The sequence below is a fragment of the Anastrepha obliqua genome, chromosome 1 (genome assembly GCF_027943255.1).
Source record: "Anastrepha obliqua isolate idAnaObli1 chromosome 1, idAnaObli1_1.0, whole genome shotgun sequence".
Lineage (NCBI taxonomy): Eukaryota > Metazoa > Arthropoda > Insecta > Diptera > Tephritidae > Anastrepha > Anastrepha obliqua.
In genome coordinates this window covers 51,807,871-51,830,150 of record NC_072892.1, presented here as the reverse complement: position 1 = coordinate 51,830,150, position 22,280 = coordinate 51,807,871, and the positions used below count along the sequence as shown (strand labels likewise).

The following is a 22,280-nucleotide window of genomic DNA, read 5'->3' as shown; positions in this document are numbered from 1 at the left end:
TTAATAATCAATGACTAATCACTAAATTAAGAAAATTATGTAGAAAAGTGCGATATTTTTTATTTTTGTACTTTCAAACGTGTATTAACAAGGTGGCAAATTTAATCACCCTATTGGAAGATTTATAATTTTTGCAAATGGCGTCGTGCGTCATTTGACCCTTGCAAGCTAGACAGCTGCAGTATACAAACAGATAAGCAATGGAACGCAAAAAAGTCAATATAAAACTTTTCATCACTCAAAATATTTCATTAGTAAAAAAGTTATTAAAAGAAAAAATTAAACTATTAATTTTGCGCACATGTATGTACAGTGAAACCTCGATACAACGGAAATTTTGGAAAAAAATCTTTATATGTATATTTTCGTTTTTTATATACATACTTTCGTCCTTTTGCCAAAGGGTATTATACTTTTTTTCTAGTTTTAATTTCTCGATCAAACAATAAAAATACGTTGTTTTGGTTTTTCATTGATGAATTTTTGTTTTTTTTTTTTTCAATTGGCCCAGTTGTCATTTTGAATCAAGCAGTCGGTCGATGCTTCTATGATACATACTTATGGCAAATCTTCAAATATACGAGGGCTACTATTTATATTTCTGGCTTAACGAAAAATGAATATTAGTGTTTGAAAATGACATTATTGATTTTCGAAATATTTTCCATAATAATCAAATCATTTTTGCATTCATTTGAGTAAATTTTTGATACACTTTGACCAGTCACGTTTCCAGGATTTTTTTTTAATTATGTGAGAACCACCACAAATTTTTTACCACAAGTTGATCATGCAAAATCTTACTGATCTCATCTTACAGATACCTAAGAATGCCTAATCAGTTCGAGTACTGCACCCACATTTTCTGGTAGACCAATTGATTTTCGACAACGATCACTCCCAGTTGTTGTACCAGTTTTTTACAGTGGTAAAGGATGCCTGGTCTGCTTATAATGCTTTTAGTTCATCGATGCATTCTTGTTTTATTAATCCATTTCGCGAATTGTGAAAAATAATCGTACGAAAATATTCAAGCTTTTATTCTATTTTGTTTTTCTTTGGCGAAAATCAAGTAAATACTTGTAGACACAATAAACAATTTGAATATGGCTCACACATCAAAACGTTCCGAGTGCGTTTATGGTAGAATATGTCAAACTTTCTAATGGAAATATCAAATAGCGCCTGACAAAATTGAATAACTAGCAACCCTTGTATAAGTGGTGCAGAATGCTTGACCTCAAAAAACTCTTGTGGCTTTGATTGCTCTTTTGTCGGACAATGTGCACGTAACGAACTACACTTCGTTATGGAAAAGCTTTCGGTAACGGAACTTTTACCATCAGTATATTTCGAAGGTTTTCATGTTCAAAATATCTTCATACACCTATGGAGATTTTTCGTATGGCAAATTTTGCAACAAGGAGATTTACCCAGTGGACTTAGTAAGAATTGTTTTACATTGAGTTTTTCGTTCTACCAAAACTTTATGAAATCCAGTTTTCTATAAAATTTAATCTATTAAAAGTTTTTGAGGACTTCGCTTATATAGTCTATAGTCAGTTGGGGAAATTCAAGATGGTGAATACAAATTGGAGAACCAAAAAAATATCAAAATGAAAGTAAGGAAAAATTTAGACAAATCAACGTGGCCCAATAGACCCTGTGTTTACCACAAGAGTAGCCCAATGTATTGCAGAGTTCTGACTAGTTATTTTTGTTAGTTTTTCTTTTAGAAAAATAAAGCTCATACTACAACAAAAATCATATAATTCAAAGTTAAAATTTGGTACAAAGTCTTAAAAAAATCAACGAAATTGCATCAAAATTTAAAACTTTTTAGTCAAATCTTTAGAAAACTCCTGGGTATGCAGTTTTTTAGCGCACTTAATTTTAATATAGAAAGTGAAAGTTTGATGTCGCTCAAAAAACGCCTTGATTTTTATTTTTATTATTTTTGCGTTTTTGTTTCGCATACCACGTTGAGAATTTTCAACATCGTAAGTAGAAGAAAAAAAATGTTTTTAAATTAAAAATCAACACAATTTTTCGCGACCTAAACATTGCACTTTATTATACTTTTTATAATTGAATGAGCGATAAAACCACATACTCAACATTTTTTTTTAATTCTGACTAAATGTTAACAAGTTTCAAGACAATATTTTGAAATTAGTTAAATTTCTGTAAATTTAGTACTTAGAACTTTAATTTAAAAAGTCTTTGTTATGAAGTGAACAATGAATTTTTTTACAAATTTATAAATAATTAACCAACAAAATTTCGCATAAACCTTTTTTCGAATATTTTGAAAAAAACTAAGTGGCTTAACTAACCTTTGGGCACTCGGGTCTGGCCAGGCGAATTTGAGCGTGAATTTAATATATTTTTATTATAGTTATATTTTTATTAATTTTCTACCGATTTATGGATATAACAGTTTTGCAAGTAAGAAGGTGGGCTCAAAAACGTGATGTAAGACGAAATTATTTAACAATTTTATCGAACATATTGGTTCTTGCACACATCGAAAATCGTATTAATAATCCAGCTTTTTATTTCTCAATTCACTACTCGTTTGGCTACGGAATCATTTATCAACAAACCAATTACTAGCCAACAGGAGAAGAGAGATTGTCGGCTTTGTCTACAAGGAAGCAAAAAGCTTCGCCGAAAGACTGTATGCAAGACTGCAGTATGCAGTATGTCAGCATCCCTCAAAAATCTCGTATACTTGTTTTACTTGCCTTCCACCGAATCCATAAATAAGTGCCATTTCATATTTTACCATAAATTTTATTGTAATCAACTGTTTTTTCTTCAACCTTCTTCAAAATGAGTCCAAATAAAGAACAAAACAAAAAAATCCTTTTTTCCACAAATCAAAATATTTTCAGCTATTATTTTTGCTTCCATAGGTGGCTCAATGCTTGCTAAAATCAATGAAAAAGGTAACAAACTAAAAATATATTCCTGCAATACTTCAAATAAATTATAAATGTGACACATTTGCCACATATTCCCATTCAAATACATGCAAATACTTAGGTGTCTGGCCAGACCAGAGTACCCAGCCGAAGGTTTCAAAAAAGATGTACAACGGAGGGTTAATTATGTAAGCTCAAGTATAAATCTAATAAGTGACGTCTAGAGGTCTGTAGTGACTAATTTCCAGACGGTAGCTTTTTGATGTAATTTTTGGTGTTTGTCATCTGTTATTTGACATTTGTCTAGATGTCAATGGTGGATATTTAAGACCAACACATCGCAAAATTCGTGATTGTTTTTAGTGGAAATAATTGTCCGAATGAGTTGACAATTCAAAGATTGGTAAAAAAACTTCAAAAAAGTGGTTCTGCTGAAAATAGAAAAAGCAGTAGCAGAACAAAAACTGGGCGTTTTGTTGAGAATATTGCTGCTGTAGCGCAAAGTATTGATGGGCAACCTTCTCGACGTTGACATTTAAATATCATTTTTCACGTATAATTGTTAAGAGTCGTATATCTATAATATAAAAATAAGTCGGGTTTTCCTTCCTGACGCTATAACTCCATAACGCACTGACCGATTTCCATGGTTTTGCATTCGTTAGAAAGGTCTCGGCCCCCGGGAGGTTTACAACATGTACTCTGCGCAGTTAATTTCATGTGACATTTATTATGCGCACGTTCTTTCAAACGCTAACTGTTCACTGTGAAATTGTGAAATTAAGGTTAAAGTTAATCGTTTCTTAACAGTTCAATTGGAAACCATCAAATCAATCACGCGTATTGTGCAAATTTTTGATCAACTTCAACAGCAGGCATTTGTCCTTAGGGTGGTAAGTTGAACTGTGTAAATTATGTGGATCGTGCATTTGAGGTTAAATTCACCAGTCTGTTCGTAGTCCAAAATGTTGATGCAATGCAAGCTTATTGTTTGGGATGAGTGCACAGTGGCACATAAGAAATCACTTGAAGCACTTAACTTCACACTGAAGAATCTTCGGCGATATAACAACATCTTTAGTGGCTTGATGATATTTTTGGCAGGCGATTTCAGGCAGATGTTGCCAGTAATTCCCCGTGGAACGCCTGCAAATGAATTGAATGCTTGTCTGAAGGCACAACCTTTGTGGAATAACGTAAAAACATTATCGCTAACCACTAATATGAGAGTTCAACATCAAAATTCTCAAAGTGCTGCACAATTTTCCAAACAATTGTTAGCTGTTGGAAATGGAAAAGTCCCAGTTGCTGGATTAATTACTCTTACCAACGACTTTTGCCGATTTGTAGACTCTCAGCTGTTATTGAAAATGTTTTCCCAAACATTAGTGAGAATTATCAGAATTATGATTGGTTAAGTCAACGAGCAATTCTCGCCGCAAAGAATAATGATGTACAGGGATTGAATTTCACTATGCAATCAAAAATCGATGGCGATTTGGTAACATACAAATCCTTTGATACCATAACAAATCCCGATGATGTAGTAAATTATCCAACGGAGTTTTTGAACTCTCTGGAGTTACCTGGATTTCCCCCACATAATTTGCAATCAAAGTTGGTTCATTATGATATTTCGTAATTTGAATCCACTGCGACTTTGCAACGGTAATCGAGTTGCGATGAAACGACTTATGCCGAACTCTATTGAGGCAACCATTATTAACGGAAAGTACGCAGGTGAAAATGTATGTATTCGTCGAATACCAATGATTCCGACTGATCTTCCGTTTGACTTCAAACGATTGCAATTTCCGGTTCGCCTTGTGTTTGCAATGACAATTAACAAGTCGCAAGGCCAATCGCTTAGTGTTTGCGGGATAAATTTAGAAAATCATGCGCTTTCACATGAGCAGCTAAACGTTGCGTGTTCACGAATTGGGAAATCATCCGCTTTGTTTGTGTTAACGTCAGACCAAAGAACAAAAAATGTGGTTTACCACTTCAATGAAACGGATAATTTGCGGACACGTATAACGCTTCGATTCAGTATTTACTTTGGATTCACTTTCATTTTTTACTTAGAGAAGTTTACTAAATTACACTTCATTTTTGTAATCGAAATGAATTCATTACTGTTGTGAAATGAAATACAATTTTTCCTTTTCATATATAAAACAATAAAAAAAAAATAATTTTTCTTCATCTTTTCATCCCCAAACGGCCTCCGTTTCGCCGGGTTTGCTAGTTGAATAATAATAGTGAATCCTGAACGAATCTCAATTTGTACATGTTTCAGTTTAAAACAACATCCAGGCGCATCTTTTGAAATGCCCTTTATTCATAATGAATTAAAAGCTTCAAATCTATTCTCGCTGAATAAATGTATTTGTTATTGAAAAGAGTTGTCATTTCAATGGTTGGCAGGAAGGCTAGACAACAAATTTAAAAAATTTTAAAATGAATATCAACGTCTCAAACAATGTGATTTAATTTTTTTTTAATTTTTAGTAGCCGGCAAAATGTGTGTTTAGAAGCAATGAACCAATGATTTTAGAAATCCCCACATCTATCAGCACTGCTCATGAAACATCAAGCCAACGGTGAGCAATGGCAAAACCCCATGTATCATTATTGTTGCTAACACTGTTCTGTATTGCATTAATTTTTGTTATTTTATTTATTTATTATTCGCCCTTACGCGTTTGTATCATAACCACCGCACTGTAGTAAAGTAAATAGCGCAGCTTATAAAAAATTTCATTCACTTCCTTATCCGATTAATGTGCGAGTAGGTGGGTGTGTCCGATAAGTAGCTATGCCATTAATGAGCTTCACTTTCATACGATTAACGCAAAGCCGCAAAGGCATAAGTAGCAATAGACTCTGAATCAGTTTATATTAATTAATAAACTATATCATTTAGTACAATAAATTAAATCATTTTCGATGGAAAAGGAAAAAGTGCAATTTGCTAAAAATAAAGGTAAAGTAAATAATTTGATAATTGCCGTACTGCTTCCCACAAGATTTTTTTTTACACTTAAAATGCATTTGCAATGTAAAATGAAAACAAAAGACTTAAGGCATAAGTGGCTGGAGCAATGCCTTAGTAATGATCGTTGGCTGAATAAACTTGGAATTAAAACAATTTACTATGAGCTCCATTTAGCGAATATTTGACGCCAACACGCATGCGTGCACTCAAGACAGTTTTTAATGCGTACAAAAAATCTATAAGTGTCTTATGATTTGTGTTCAGGTACCACCAGCTGGTTTGTTATTCCTATGCATGCAAGTATGTGAGTACATGCATGATTCATTTTCGAGATTTTGTTGAACTCTTTCAGTTTACGGTTGTCAAAAAAATTACTTTGAATATTAAATTGGAGCCGGTTTTACCGTTCGCAATCTTCAATCGCATATTAATGAACATTTCTAAATAAAGTATTCAGATATTCACATGAATATCATAATGAATTGAATGCATATTCCCTTCAATTAATCACATACGATTAATCAAAAATTTATGAAAAAAGTGCAGAAATACGAGGGAGACATTCGCACTGCACTGAACTCGATAAAGTTACAATTCGGAATTTAAGAATAATTGTATTTCCCAAATATCGAATTAACCAGGGAGTTAACCGTTTACGGCTTTTATAATACAAATTTTGAAAGAAAGTAATGTTTTATCTTTTACTTTATATGAAAAAAAATGTATGTTAATATTGGACTTTTATTTTTTTGAGTCGTTTAAAATGTCATTTAAATGAAATTAATTCCGTGTTTTTAATTCAACTCAGGTCCAAAGACTCGCATTTGTTCTTCTAACGGGTGAAATATCAACGAAGCTATCAAAGACTAAACCTTCTTCAAACTACGCCACCAGCAGTGCGAAAATACAATTGGACACTTAAAAGAAGTGACCGAAGAGTGGCTACACTTGCTTTTGGGGTGGTGGATTAAACACTACCGCCTCCAATTGCTACCTCAAACTTTACAATCCTCCAACGTTCCTACCCTCAAGAGAAGAGTGATGTCTGGAAAAAAGCCGGGCGGCGATGCATATTCAGAGCATTTTCTCTAGTTTTCGGCTCCCCAATTATTGTAGTATTTTTAAGCTGATGGCAATAATTAAGACCATGGCATTGGTACAGTGCGATGCGATATCTCCAGATGTTATCTACATTTTAACTGATAGCCCTGCGGCGATAAAATTCCTCATAAAGCAGGTAGGTAGTCATCAATTTCGCGCATTTCTAAACGAGGTGACTCACTTCGTCTAAATTTAACATGGATTCTGGATATTGTAACATCAAGGGGAATTGTAATGGTCGATGAACTAGTAAGACCCGGCATCAAAAATCCTAACGAGCATATAGACAATGGTATATCCATATCCATATCAGCCGCCGTAGCCGAATAGGTTGGTGCGTGACTACCATTTGGAGTTCACAGAGAGAACGTAGGTTCGAATCTCGGTGAAAGACCAAAATTAAGAAACAAGTTTTTTCTAATAGCGGTCGCCCCTCGGCAGTCAATGGCAAACCTCCGAGTGTACTGCCATGAAAAAGCTCCTCATAAAAAATATCTGCTGTTCGGAGTCGGTTTGAAACTGTAGGTCCCTCCATTTGTGGAACAACATCAAGACGCACACCACAAATAGCAGGACGAGTTCGGCCAAACACCCAAAAAGGGTGTATGCGTTAGTTATATCCTTGCAACACACTTCCTTTTGAGAAATTTGTAATAATAACGAACGAAAAATGGAAGCAACCACCAAAATCGTACGACAATTGTGACCGACTCTCAATGCTAAACGCACTGAATCCTAGCATGCAGACACTTGGCCTCTGTAAAAATATGCCGTGCTACTATTCTGCTATATCCAGATGAGGACTATAAACTTTTGGTAGGCCATTCTTTTGTGAGTTGGAAGATCTCGCATTGGATATCCGGGAGTTTTTGAGCAATTTACATTACTTTTAGAGAGGCCAGCACAAGTTCCTCAATGAGCTATGGGCCAGAGTGGGTACCATGTGATGGACAACCGCTACAAACTAAGCTAACCTAATTCAGCTTTCGTCACTTAAAAAAACTTTACATTAGAACAGGTTAACAAAAAATGAAATGGTCTGGATGTTATTTATTTTCTTTTGTGTTGAAAAAGCAGCTCGCATTTTATCTAGAAGTATTTACATTGACAGTAAAGATTTTGGATGGTTGGTTGATTTATGCGGTGATTCGTCCAGAATCCAACCAGCGCTTCCGTACCATTTTGTTGCCACATCCTCGTTACCAACTTGTTTAACTCTTTTTTACAGCATGCATATATATCCAGTCTGTGCGGTTCAGGAACCTTATTAGGTTGTAGACCTTTAAGCCAGACAGTTGTTCGAGGCTCTGGAAAATGTTGTCCTTCCAGAGGGCAGCGCATTCACAGAGGAAATGGAACATTACTTCCTTTTTCTATGGTTGTTTACAACTGTGACGTTTAAGCTTCTTGTTCTCCAGTTGTGACTGCCGTTAGTCTCCAGGCGTCCCGTCGGTTCATGTTTATCATGAACTCCGTTCCCCGGAGTGGTCTCTTGAGTTTTGGGAATAGCCAGAAGTGACACGGAGCCAAATCAGGCGAATACGGTGGTTGCGGAGCGATATGCGTGGAATTTTTGGCGAAAAGGTCACGAAGAACGAGTGCAGTGTGAGACGGTGCATTATCGTGATGCAAAAACCAAGAGTTGTTGGCCCATAATTCTGGTCTTTTTAGACGAATTGCTTCACGTAAACGACGCATAACGCTCAAATAATACTCCTTATTAACAGTTTGGCCAGGTGGAAGGAATTCATAGTGCACCACACAACGAAAATCGAAAAAAACTGTCATCATGGCCTTTATTTTTGAACGACTTTGACGTGCTCTTTTCGGTCTGGCCTCGCCTTTAGCACGATATTCGCTTGATTGGTCGGTTGTTTCAGGGTCGTAAGCATAAATCCAAGTCTCATCTCCCGTAATGATGCATTTGAGCTTGTCCTTATAGTCTGAAAGCATTGTTTCACACACATTAACGTGACGACTTTTTTCCAAGAAATTGAGAGTTTTCGGTACCAAACGAGATTTGACTTTTCGAAGGCCCAAATGGTCTTTCAAAATGGTTTTCACAGATCCTTCTGATATTCCGATCATATTAGTAAGGTCTTTAACAGCCAACCGACGATTTTTGAGCACTCACTCCTTCACTTGATTGACGTGTTGGTCATCTGTTGACGTCGATGGTCGTCCGGAGCGCTCCAAGTCATCAACACGTTCTCGACCCTCTTTGAAGTGTCTTTGTACCATATAAATATTTTTCTGCGACATGGTCGAATCACCAAATGCCTTCTGCAACATGCTAAACGCTCCCGCAGCCGAAATTTCATTCCGCAAACAAAATTTGATGTCACTTCTCTGCTCAATCAAATCAGACATTGTAAAAATCGAAAAATGCACTCTTGGTCGTTTGGTAAACACAAGCGTAAATACATATATTACTGACATTCAATGATATTCGCATGAAAGTTGGCCCAGATGTTATTAACAGTGAAAAAAATACTTAGAGCGAAATTTTAATCCCGCGAAGTTTGACAAATAAATTTACCTTACTTTTTGCCCACAGTATTATATCTAGTCATGAATAATCGCGGTTCCTTTTTTCTAACATAAACTGTAGATAGATTTTTTTAAAAAATCGTATATATTTAGTATTAAAACAGTAGTTAAACGATTGTTTGCTTGCGGTCCACAACGTGGCACTACAGGTGACCCTCGATTCTTTATTCCTTTCGTTTGTTGTAACCGCCTCGGTAATCGGTGAACTTGTTCCACCAATACAAATTTCAGTCACCAGCAACTCCTGTCTTAATTCCTAAGTAATCATACCTTTAACGCAACGCAGCAGTTAATGTATGCATGAATGTAGGAAATGTACAGTATAAATAAAAAGTATACCAAAATGTTTTGATGCTCTTATTTAATTAGCCATGTCAATAATTAAATGGTAATAAAAAATGTAAATTACGACAATCTCGCATGCGACATCTCCACAATGAAAAATAGTAGGCCAAGTTCAAAATGAGCGCGTGCAAAATGCAATGAAAAAGGTTCGATTGCGTCGATAAACTTAAAGTATCAAAAAATTGAATTATTTATTTATTTTTCATACAAAATGCAACGAAAACTATTCGACAGCGGTGATGGACTTAAAAATCGAATAAATAATAAAATTTATTTTTCATAAAAATTACAGCGAAAAATATTCGATAGCGGTGATAGACTTAAAAAATCAGGAAAAAATAAAAATTTTATTTTGAGCTCAACAGTATCAATAAAGAAATATATCAATAAAAGGGATTTAAAATCACCTTGAATTCTGCCAACTTTATCGGCTCTTATTTTTGTATATACTTTAGAGTCGTATTAGTGGGTCTACAAGGATTATTTTTTAACGGAACCGCTCAGCAGATTTAAATTTTGATGCTTAAAAAGCTTACTTCGATGGAACTAGAAGAACGGCAATTTTGTATTTTATTGCTACTGAGAGGCAAAAAATGTAATTTACGAACACATGCATACACGAGGTCTGTTCAAAAAGTATCGCGAATTTTGAATTTTCGTCGGTTACGTATATTCGAATTTCGATTTTTTTGTGGCGATATGTTGGTACTCATATCTCTCACTCATGCCGACGAGTTCGGCCATTTGAATGTTCAGTTAATTGTTGACAGCTGGTTTGCTTGCACGTGTTTCGGCTCGTCTTCGATTTTTACCTATTCAAAAAGATGGATCAAAGAACCTGTATCAAATTTTGTGTCAAAAACGAAATTAAGTGCGCGGATGCATTCTGAATGTTGACTGTGTCATACGGAGAAGCAACTTTAGACCAAAGCAACGTTTATCGGTGGTACAAAATGTTCTCAGAAGGCCGAGAAGATGTGAATGACGACAAGCGTGCCGGCGTGCCGGACGCCCGAGCACTTCAACAACAGAGGAAAAAATTGATGAAGTGAAGAAAATGTTATTGGCCAATCGTCGAATCACCGTTAGAGAAGTTGCTGAGAACATATCGATTGGCTCGTGCCGTTCGATTTTTTCAATGATTTGGGCATGAGACGGGTCGCCGCAAAATTCGTACCAAAACTGCTCAATTTTGACCAAAAGCAGCATCGCATGAACTTTGCTAATGAGATGTTGGACTCTGTCCGCGACGACCCAAATTTGCTCCAGAGGGTCATAACTGGTGACGAATCGTAGGTTTATGGTTATGACGTAAAGGCCAAAGCTCAATCGTCTCAATGGAAGCTGCCGCACGAACCAAGATCGAAAAAAGCGCGCCAAGCTCGGTCGAATGTAAAAGTTATGCTTACCGTTTTCTTCGATTTCAGGGCGTTGTGCATCATGAGTTCTTACCACAAGGTAAAACGGTCAATAAGGAATATTACCTGCAAGTTATGCGCAATTTCCGCCAAGCAGTCCGCCACAAACGCCCGGTTTTGTGGAAGAACAAAAATTGGCTCTTGCATCACGATAACGCCCCTGCTCACACATCGGTGCTTGTGCGCGACTTGTTGGCCAAAAACAACACACTAATGATGCCACAGCCACCGTATTCCCAAATCTGGCCCCCTGTGACTTTTTCTTGTTCCCGAAACTGAAGAGGCCCACGAAAGGACAACGATACGCTACGATTGACGAGATAAAGACGGCATCATAGGAGGAGCTGAACAAGATAAAAAAAATGATTTTTTAATGAGTGCATAATATCTCATGGGGACTACTTTGAAGGGGACGAAATAGATATTAATGAATAAATAAATAATTAAAAAAAAAAACACAAAATACGCGATTCTTTTCGAGCACACCTCGTATGTATGATTATAAAATACGTGATTATTTATTTTGTTTATTGAATCTATTGAGTGAAAAAACAATATTTTCTTCATAAAAAGATGAGAATTCATGTCGCATTCTCCATACATTCCACACATATTTCTGTTCGCTGTGCATCACCAAGGTGAGCTTATTTAGATACGGAGTAATATGTGTATGGTTGTTAGTCCTTGTTGTGATTACGATCAAATTAAACTCGCTTGCACTCGCTTGTGTAGGTAGGTAGGTAGGTAAGATGGCAAGAGTACCCCAGGTACACTACAAGTAGCACTTACGTACCGTTTTGATACCATAATGTGGACCACTACCTGTGATAGGATTTAGGGAGGAGATAAAACAGTCTACAGCCATCCAGTGCTGTTGATGTAGCGGAGGAGAGAAAAGGGATCTAGGCTGGAGAATTTCATCAAGTCATCCCCAAAGGGGACGCTGAGGAATCTCAAGCGCCTAGCCGCCAGAGCCGGACATTTGCAGAGAAAGTGTTCCACAGTCTCTTTCTCTGCAGGATCCCCACAGCTTCTGCAATGGGGGTTGTACGGAATTCCAAGCTTCTCCGCATGAGTGCCGATCACCCAGTGACCCGTGATCACCGCAATGAGTTTGGAAATTGAATGGCGGGGGGTTCCCATCACCTTAATCGATCTGTTTATATCGTATTGAGGCCGCAGTGCTTTTGAAATGGCACACGATGAGACAGACCTCCATCCTAGAAAGAAGTTGTGTAGTTTCCCTTTAACGACGGCCAAGGGGATACCGATGTCTGAGAAGGGGGCAGCTGGATCCGGTTCTGCCGCCCCCTTCCTGGCAAGCTCATCGGCAATTTCATTTCACTCGCTTGTGTAACGAAGGTATAAAAAAAAAACTGCAGAGCCCACGCAGATTATTTTTATGCAGCGTATACGTAAAATGTACGTACTTTATGATTCCATGTTTTTTTTTTTTTTTGGGACAGACTAGCAAGTACAGCACTCAGCCAACATAAGTCCATTGTACTGCACTCGGGTTTTTTTTTAATTTTCTTTAAATCTGCCCGACCTCCGAAGATCTCTGAGTAGATCTTGTGGTACCAAGAAGGTTCGTCGCTTTTTAACACATCAGTGCCAAAGACCTTAAGCCTGATTCGAGCGAAGACCGGGCAGACGCACAGAAAGTGGTCCGGTCTCATCCTCCCCTTCACATGCTTGGTAGAGTGCACGATCTGAGATGTCTACCTTTTCCATGTCCTTTGCCCATAGAAAGTGGCCCGTCACCAGTCCAACCAGCTGCTTACAGTGCCTTCTGCTTAACGACAGGAGGAGCTGCAACAGCCGGTTGGACATGACAGATAACATCAGTTGCAGTCCATTTGCAGCCTCTCTCAGCCTGCCCATATTAGCATCAGTATATTATGCCTACCGTTCAGCCAGTCTATAGTTCAGCCTGGATTTACAGGACTTAACTACCCTTGAAGTGGTTGGAGGGCTTTCTAAGGTCACGAGCGCACCTTTGCTGTCGTTGCAGACACATACATATATATCTGCCTCTACACCTGTTTTCCATAACAAAGTTCATTGCTTGAACAGCATATACCTCCGTTTGAAACACAGATGCGTACATTCCAAGAGCAAAGCGTAGTTTTGCAAGAAGGCTGTCAGTGCCTTGGATGTTTTTATTTCAATGCGTGACTTCCAAAGCAGTTTACTATCGAGGATTACTCCAAGATATTTGATTTCTTTCGATAGCTGCATTATGATTCCTCTTGGCTTAGGCAGAATGAGTCCTTCAAGCATTATTCTTCGGGTAAAGAGGACGATACCAGCTTTGGTAGGGTTTGCCACTAGCCCATTAGCACAGCACAAAGTGTCAATCATTTCCAGAGTTTTCTTTGCTTTTCTACAGATGTTCATAAGCGGAGGGCCTGTTAACAAACAGACAACGTCATCCGGATATGCTTGCGCGTAGACTCCAGCATCATTTAAGATGATGAGTAGAGGATCTATCACCATCGTCATGATTGTAGGTTGGGTTAAATGGCTGCACATGAAAGAGGCCAATTGGACAAGGAATAAAATTCTCAATTGTGGTACCACACAGAGGAAAACAGAGTGGGAAGATTAGAACAGAGGGCAAAAAGGAAGAGGGAGCTCCAGATTTGACCTGACTGACGACTAATAACAATTGCGTTCACCTCTTCAAGTTACTGATGAAATTCACCTGGTGCGTGATATTTAAACCTGCTATATCCGCGTGTGTAGCAAAAACGTGAAAACCAAGATGTCTTAGACCTAGCACGGCGAGAGCAGAGTAGTACTGTCCATTCCAAAACCGAATAACTGTGATGATTTGATAGTATGTGAGTATGTCGAGTATTTTTGGAATAAAATAAAGAATATATTTTAGAGATAAAAATAGATAAAATTATAATGGGGGACTTTAGCGATACCATTATATGTTTTTGAACCCAGCTTTAGTATACTAGGTTAAGATAAAGGGTGAAATATCCCACGTGACACCTTAAGCGTTTCCACAGAAGTTCGTGTTAAAGAGCTAAACACTAAATTCTAAGATTTTACTTACAAACCTCGTTAACAAATAACAGTGGCTCAAAGGAGGGATGACGACCGAGCGATTACTGAATTTTGAATTAGTTGCTTCTTGCTACTCCTTGAATTCATCTGGCGAAGCACATGCTCTCAGAAGGTTCTTGCGACATTACCAGTTCGTATAACTTAACTTTACCCCAATGTAAGTTATAAAAAAAGTATTTTTTAGTCTATGAGCACATCTTCTCTTTATTGGTTCAACAGTTGAACCAACTAAAGTTGCAATTCTTAACCTCAGCTAGCAGCGGAATATTGCCACTTGCACTCATTATGTGGGGATCCCAATCTTCTCATATTGCGGGGAAACCACCGCACATGTACCTTGTATAGTAGCAAACTCATCCGCTTAGCATGTTCTTGTGACCAGATGCCCAGATGATCCTAATGACAAAAAATTTGGATGCGATCGAACAGAAGTCAAGCATTCCCAGACTAGTTTAGAGCTGTAATTGTTGCTTGACTCTCGAAATAAATACCATATTTACTTTTTAGTAACTAAAATTATAAGCAACGCAAAGAGATCCATATTTATTAAAATCCATTAATTGGGCAAACTTTTTTAGCGAGAAAGGCATTTGCACAGTGTTGTATCCGTTCTCTAGCTCCAATACTGTCTCTGTGACCTCATCCTATACAGCACGAAGGAGTCACACTACAAAGAATCTCATCATGGCTGTGCAGGATATTAAGAGAGCTTTACGCAGTGAACAAAAACTCAACACAGTGATCGATAATAAAATAATTTTCTGAAGAAAGGAATTATGCGACCTAAAATAGCTTTCGTGTCAGTATTTTTTGTATCCTGGTATCTCAGATACGATAAGCCTCCTTGATAGCTCCTAGGAATTGTAATATACAAACCCATTTTGCTCGATACATCGTTGCTATTTTGTTCCACTCTCTCTCTCTCTCTCTCTCCATCTCTTCCCCTTTCTCTCTAATAGGAACACTGTCCCTTATGGGCAAAAAACTTAGCCAGTCGATTTTCACAAGTCTCTTTTTAGGCAAATTTTTCACGAACAAGATCATTTCACATACACAGAAAGAGGCAGGAATTATTTAGTGCTTAGTTTGTTTAGTAACCAAGCCTTATTCAAATAGTTTTGAAGGGTGTTGTATGCATTGCTTATGACGATTTCTACTATTTTATGTACATTTTTGACAACTGGCCTCCACGTGCTGTGCATTTTTCACATTAGAATTACTATAAATGAATACACAAAGCCGATATTGTGCATGATTGGCCGTTTCAGTGCCCGAACGATTTGTACGATTCGCATCTCCTGGTTTCCTTTACAGCTACCTGGTTTAGATTTCCGTCTTGCTGGTGTCCAAACAGTCCCAAACAAGCCCAGAAGGCACATGTGAGTTTTGCCCGAGTGGTGAATAAAAAATATTAATTTTGTTAGGTTTTTTCAATAAATAACCCCAAAAAAGGTTAAACGTCCATCTTTTTCCGGCTTCGTTTTTCTTTTGAATTGTTTTAATTAAAAAAGACAATTACCTAGCCATGAAACTTGTGAACTTTTGCAAATTTTACAATTCGCACTATTTTAATATTTTACGGAAATATTCTGCTAGATGTTTGTTACCAAAAAACAAAAAAAAAAAAACGCGAAAAATGCTGACTCCACTCAATTTTGAAATACTAAACCTAGGTGGGTATGAATATGACCGCCTTTGTTCACAAACTATCACGATTTGTTTCTATTTCTAATATTTTTCTGTATTTATTTTATACCTTTGAAACTTCTTTCGCAAACCTCAAGGTCAAACCGCAATGAATGATAAAGCAAAATAAACAAATTGAATACATCAACCCACATCCATGGCGACGGCAATTGAGTATAAGTTTAGGTTGTTTTGGAATTTCAAACGCTTTGTATAATTTTCGCACGCTTTTAGCGTTAAAGTAGGTAAATTTGAGGTACATCCACACACACTTGCAAAGCTATACATCCTATAGAAACACTCATTCATATGCATAAAGCTAAAGTTGTTTAAGATTTTATTATTCATAACATAAACGAATTAAGCTTGCTGAAATTAATAAGAAGCTATAAAACATTTTTGTAATGATTTTTTGTCTGGCCGGCATTTTGCTTTATTTTCCTTTTTTGTTTTGTTACAATAAAATTTTAGTGTCGCTGCTAACTGGCACGCAAACATGAATACGCGTACATTGAAGCGGTTAAAAATACCTGCATCCAGAATGCGTTATAAAAAGATGACATACTAATATTTTTATTTAAAAACCTGAACTGTGACCGTGACCACCATTCACGTGGCGCCATGTGACAGTGAAGATACGTGGCAAAACTTATTTTGTTCTGTTAAATTATCGGTTAAAATATTAAAAGCGGAGCACAACTGCATTGCATTCATTTAAAATATTCACTACTCAAATATAGTGTCAGCGAAAAGGTAATACTATGAGGTGAGTTTGACTGTCAAGGAAGAGCGAGATACCACCAACTGTTTGTTGTTGTTGTTGTTGTTGAGGTGGTTGAACACTTTCTTAGCTGAAATGCTCCTAATTAGTGACCAGCACCGTTTTAATACCACTATCTCGTGAAATGATGATGAAGTGTTTTTTTTTTTTTTTTTTTTTTTTTTTTTTTTTTTTTTTTTTTTTTTTTTTTGTTTCCAAGTCAGATCCATTTAGTGAGGTCCAAGAATAGGAGCAAATCCTTTATCTCGATGACTGAGATCTCCTTAATTTGCTGTAGGAAAGGCTTACCGAAGGATCGGAGTCGTGCCCTGGCTAGTCTCGGACATTCACATAAATAGTGACAGCTTCTACAGATAGGATTGAAGGGTAGATTGAGTCTAGCTGCATGATCCCCTACTTTCCAATGTCCTGTAAGGGTTGCAGTAATCCGTGAAATGTTTGGCCGAGAGCATCCTAATAGGTCATTTGTCCTTTGGATTTTATACGACGGCCATGTGTTTTTTGTTGTGATACATGTAGGTATTTGCTTCCATCTTCTTTCGGCTAAAGCTTGATAGTGTGAAGCAATAGATGCTTTTAGTGTGTTCAGTGGGGTGGAAACTGCCACCGCCTCTGCTATTTCTAGTGTTGAGCCCTTTCTTGCTAGCTCATCCGCTATCTCATTGCCTCGTATGTTCCTATGACCAGGAACCCATATCAGGGTAATTTCAAGCCAATGGCTGAGCAGTTTCAGCTCCTCTCTACACTGTAGGACCAGTTTGGATGAAATGTAGTTGGAGTCTAAGGCCTTAATAGCTGCTTGACTGTCTGAGAAGATAGCTACTTTTGCACCAACTACCTTGTAGAGTTCTATGGATTTGCATGCTTCTCTGATCGCTAAAAGTTCTGCCTGGAACACGGTGGCATAATCAGGAAGACGAATTGATTGAGATAGGTTGAGTGGCTCCGAATAGAAGCCAGCTCCCACACCACAGTTCATCTTAGAACCATCGGTATAGATTTCGATTTCGTGTCTTCCAATCACCTCTCCTTTGCTCCACTCGGCTCTCGGTGGGAAGCGTACCGTAAAGCCTTTCTTGAAGTTTAGGTCGGGGACTGTGTAGTCTGATCTGTTTTTGAGCAGCGGGGGTCCCTGTAGGAGGATCTTGCTGTGACCGTACGGCCTTGTTGTCCAGCTTCCTATGTCTCTGAGTCTCACCGCGCTGTAAGTAGCTATTGTTTTAATGTGTAAATCTAATGGCAATAGATGTGTTAGTACATTGAGCGCTTCAGTAGGACTGGTGCTAAGCGCCCCTGTAGTTAGAATACACGCTGTTCTTTGTATCTTGTTCAGCTTAGTTTTGTTGTATTTCCTTTCTGTTGCAGGCCACCAAACTAGTGCCGCATATGTTAGTATTGGCCTTACAATGGCTGTGTAGGACCAGTTGGATAATTTTGGTTGGAGACCCCATTTTTTCCCCAACATTCTCTTACATGTGTAAAGTGCTATGTTCGCTTTCTTTACCCTGTACTCTACGTTGGACTTCCAGCTGAGTTTGGGGTCCAGGATAACCCCTAGGTATTTGGCCTGTTTGGTTAGCGTGAGGCTGACGCCGTTTAGTTTTGGGAGATTAAAGTTTGGCACCTTGGTTTTCTTGGTGAATAGCATCAGTTCAGTTTTTCTCGGGTTTACGCTTAAACCACAGTCCGTGGCCCAATTGCTGAGTAATACCAGAGCTCCTTCCATAATCTCACTGATTGTGGTTGGAAACATTCCTGAAACCATAAGCACTATGTCGTCCGCGTACGCCACCACTTTAATTCCCTTTTGGTTAAATTTGGTGAGGATGTTGTTGGCGACTAGTAACCACAGTAGAGGGGATAAGACTCCTCCCTGAGGGGTTCCCCTGTTGACAGAGCGTTTTATCGTGCTGCTGCCTACCTCACCGATGATTATTCTAGTTTTGAGCATGTTCTCTATCCATTCGTTGAGACCTTTGTCTATGCCTAACATGTTAAGAGCCTCAATTATGGATCTTGTGGTGACATTGTTGAAGGCCCCCTCTATGTCGAGAAAAGCGACTAGTGAGTATTGCTTGTATTCTATGCTCCTCTCAATCGCACTTACAACCTCGTGAAGAGCTGTCTCTGTGGATTTTCCTTTGAGATAGGCATGTTGAGATGGTGAGATCGTTGAGTTTGTAATCTTTTCCCTGAGATATACATCCAACAGTCGCTCGAGAGTTTCGAGGATGAAGGAGGATAGGCTGATGGGTCTGAAATCTTTCGCTGTATCATGACCGCGTCTACCAGCTTTAGGGATAAATATCACTTTTACCCTCCTCCAGCTCTTTGGTATGTGCCCTAGCATAAGGCTTTTCCTGAAAAAGACCTCCAGCCAAGGAATCGTCGTTTCTCGAGTGTTCCACAGCATGGTTGGGAATATCCCATCTGGACCGGCTGCCTTATATGGTTCAAAGTTTTTTATCGCCCATAGTATTCTATCTTGGGATACGATGTGGTTGATTATAATGGGTGATAGTTTGGATGTTTGAACACTGTCAGTATTGTTCTCAATATATTCTGTGTTGCCTGGGAAATGTGTGTTTACCAGATGTTCTAGTGTGTCAGCTGATGATTTTGTCCACTCTCCGTTGTCTTTCTTCAAGAAGGAAGGGCAGGAGTGTTCCTTGGATAGAAGCTTGCCTAGTCTGGCCGTATCTTTGGTCGATTCTATGGAACTACAAAAATCTCTCCAAGCCTCTGTCCGAGCCTCTTTGATTGCTTTCTTGTATTCCCTAAGGCAGTCTTTGTAGGGTTTGAAGTATTTGTGTTTGTAGCAGATATTGAAGATTTCTCTTGTCATTTTCCTGAGTTTACTTAGATCTTCATTCCACCAGGTAGGATAGGTTGTTTTGCCATATCTGGCGGGACATGAGGCTTCAAGTCCTTTCGTCAGGGAAGTTTCGAAAGCTCTTACTTTCTCATCTAGGTCTTCCCTTGTCGTTATGGTTCTATTTAAGTTTTGAAGTTTAGACTGGGTCACTCTACGGAATGTATGCCAGTTTGTTCTTCTGGGATTTCTATATGGGAGGGGTTTCTCAAGCTTAAGATTAATATCGAAGAGGATCCAGCTGTGGTCCACCAACTGTTTAGTGTGAAACCTTTTCTTTCGAACGCAGTAGCTCTCGTTTCTGTAAATAAATTAGCATAGCGATAGCCTTTGTTCACATAGAAGTTATCTATTTTGTTCTTTGACTAGAAAGATGTTAAGTGTAGTAGTGCAGCAACGAATTGATGTTAAATTGCATATAAAATTTGCAAAAACGATTACTGGAAATTATAATTTACTATTAATTACTCGGCATGAGCTGCTCTGCCGTTAAGATAAAGTAATGCCCTCTTCAACAGATGAAAACGTTGACAGAGGTAGGTTGATATTTGAAATGGGTGAAGTCAATCAGGCGTCCACCTTCCATATAACAGTGATTTTTAAAAAGCAAAACAGAAAAATTAAAAAAATAAGAAATATTGTAAATAAATAAAAGGAAACAATAAAAATTTTGTTTCCCCTTATTCACTCCACTCGGGGGCATAGGGCCTCGACAAGACTCAGTCTTGCATTGCGGTTTCGTTAATCTAATTTCTCGGTAGGTGATTAGCCTGCCGCTACCAGTCCTAAGTAGTGGGAATGCCCACCTGTCGTTGCTTAGGAACAACGCCTTCTTACTGCTTGAAGCGCCATCGGTGTGTAAAATTCTTATGGCAGTAGGATCACACAGATGGTTGAGGACTTCGCTAAATTTTGGTGTGTCTGCGCTATTACCGCGATTACCCGCTTCCTCTTGCTGGCGCCACTGATGCAATGTGTAAATGTGTCTTTTTCTTTATTTTTTTGCTTGTTTTAGCAGCCAAAATGCAAGAAATGTTCTGACGATGCGGGAGTAAGGATTGGAAGGATAAGGTTGTTGGGGTTGAGGAATTAACTTTTTTTTTTTAGAAACTAGGAAAGTAGGTAAGTTTGGAAAAGTGCGAGAACCGTGCTTTACGTGGGATTCCAACCCCCAACCTCTGGGATGGCAGGCTAGTGCACTTACGCTAGACTACCGAGGCCGCTAAACAATAAAAAATTATGAAGCATAAGCAAAAGCTTACGAAAGAAAAATGAAGCAGAATTCCTTGGTGCAAAAGAAATAAGTTCAATTTAAATATGAACAAGTATTTATCTGCCTCTCATTCTAAGTCTTCTTGTTCTCTTTTCTACCACATTGGTGATTCTCAATTATCCAATTCAAGTGGAATTATTAATCTCTGTGTGGTATTGGACTCTAGACCCTCTTTTCAAAGAGAGAAAGAAAATAATTACACCAGTTCAAAGTCATATTCCATTCTTACTTTCATTCAGCGTTTTTGTTCAGACTTTTTTGATCCATGCACTCTCAAGCTGTTAAGATAACGCAATATGCACAGAAATTGTGCTACATAATTTCTCGCAACCAACTAACACCTAAATGATTACGTAAGCTTGCGACTAAGTCAGTTGCCGGTGTCCCATCGACAAACAATACCACACGCGCATCCGTCTTCAACACTGATATTGCATTACCGCTGCCATGAGAAGGTCCAACAACAACTCCAACAAAGTAAAGTAACTTCGTAGGTTAAATAGTGTAAGATTATTAATTATGAGTCAGTTCTAAGTTAATAATGTGAATAAACGCACGGCAACGAGGCGTCAAAATTTTTTTGTAAGATTTTTCATTTAGCATGAAATATTATTATACCTCTTTTGTGAGTTTGAAGCTCATTATTTGGAACCATAATATACATCGCACACTTGAACGTGTCCAGAAAGTTTTTGCCCTGTTATGCTTTGCGTTCTTAGCATTTTGCTGATCCAATTTCATCCTATGAAAGTCGGTGCTTGCTCATTAACCTAAAATCACTAGATAGTAAAAGGGATATTCTCGATTTGATAATAGTACGGGTTGACTCCCATTATTACTTGAGAAAATTAATTTCAATATTCCTCAGCAAAGCTAGCAAAATAATGATATTTTCTGGTTAGGGATGGTTATAACTAATTATGCTTCCATTGCTCTGATTTTTAGAATCTTGAGGGAATTTAATTCACTTTCAAATCATATTGCCCTAATTTTTTCTTGTATGAAGTATTGCTTCAAAAAGTTACTAAATCAATTGTTTCCAGTAACATAGATTCGATTATCGTGGACATCATGTTAACTTTCGCCTGGGTTTGTTTTTGCTTCATTTCCTTTAAATTTTCGTGAAATGTAAGATTGTTATATGAGAAAAAAATGTCTTCTATTTACATAGTTAACCATTTTCTTTCCACCCATTTTCTTTCCACCACTTTCTTGAAAAAATTATCATTTGCGCTTAGTGAGCACAGA

The 22,280-nt window shown here is 37.9% G+C and overlaps 1 protein-coding gene across 1 annotated transcript; it reads left to right on the top strand.

Moving 5' to 3' along the window:
• The first annotated feature begins 3,892 nt into the window (after positions 1 to 3,892).
• On the top strand, positions 3,893 to 4,569 carry LOC129252084 (uncharacterized). Its single transcript, XM_054890903.1, has 2 exons — positions 3,893 to 4,203; positions 4,278 to 4,569. The coding sequence occupies exons 1-2, from the start codon at positions 3,893 to 3,895 to the stop codon at positions 4,567 to 4,569; spliced, it is 603 nt and encodes a 200-aa protein (XP_054746878.1).
• Positions 4,570 to 22,280: the final 17,711 nt, after the last annotated feature.

What these genes read in the sequence shown, in the direction of transcription:
- LOC129252084 (XM_054890903.1), top strand. Translation starts at nt 3,893, where the DNA reads ATGTTGATGCAATGCAAGCTTATTGTTTGGGATGAGTGCACAGTGGCA. An exon ending in GCACAATTTTCCAAACAATT is followed by an intron (nt 4,204 to 4,277) that starts GTTAGCTGTTGG and finishes GCCGATTTGTAG; the next exon opens with ACTCTCAGCTGTTATTGAAA.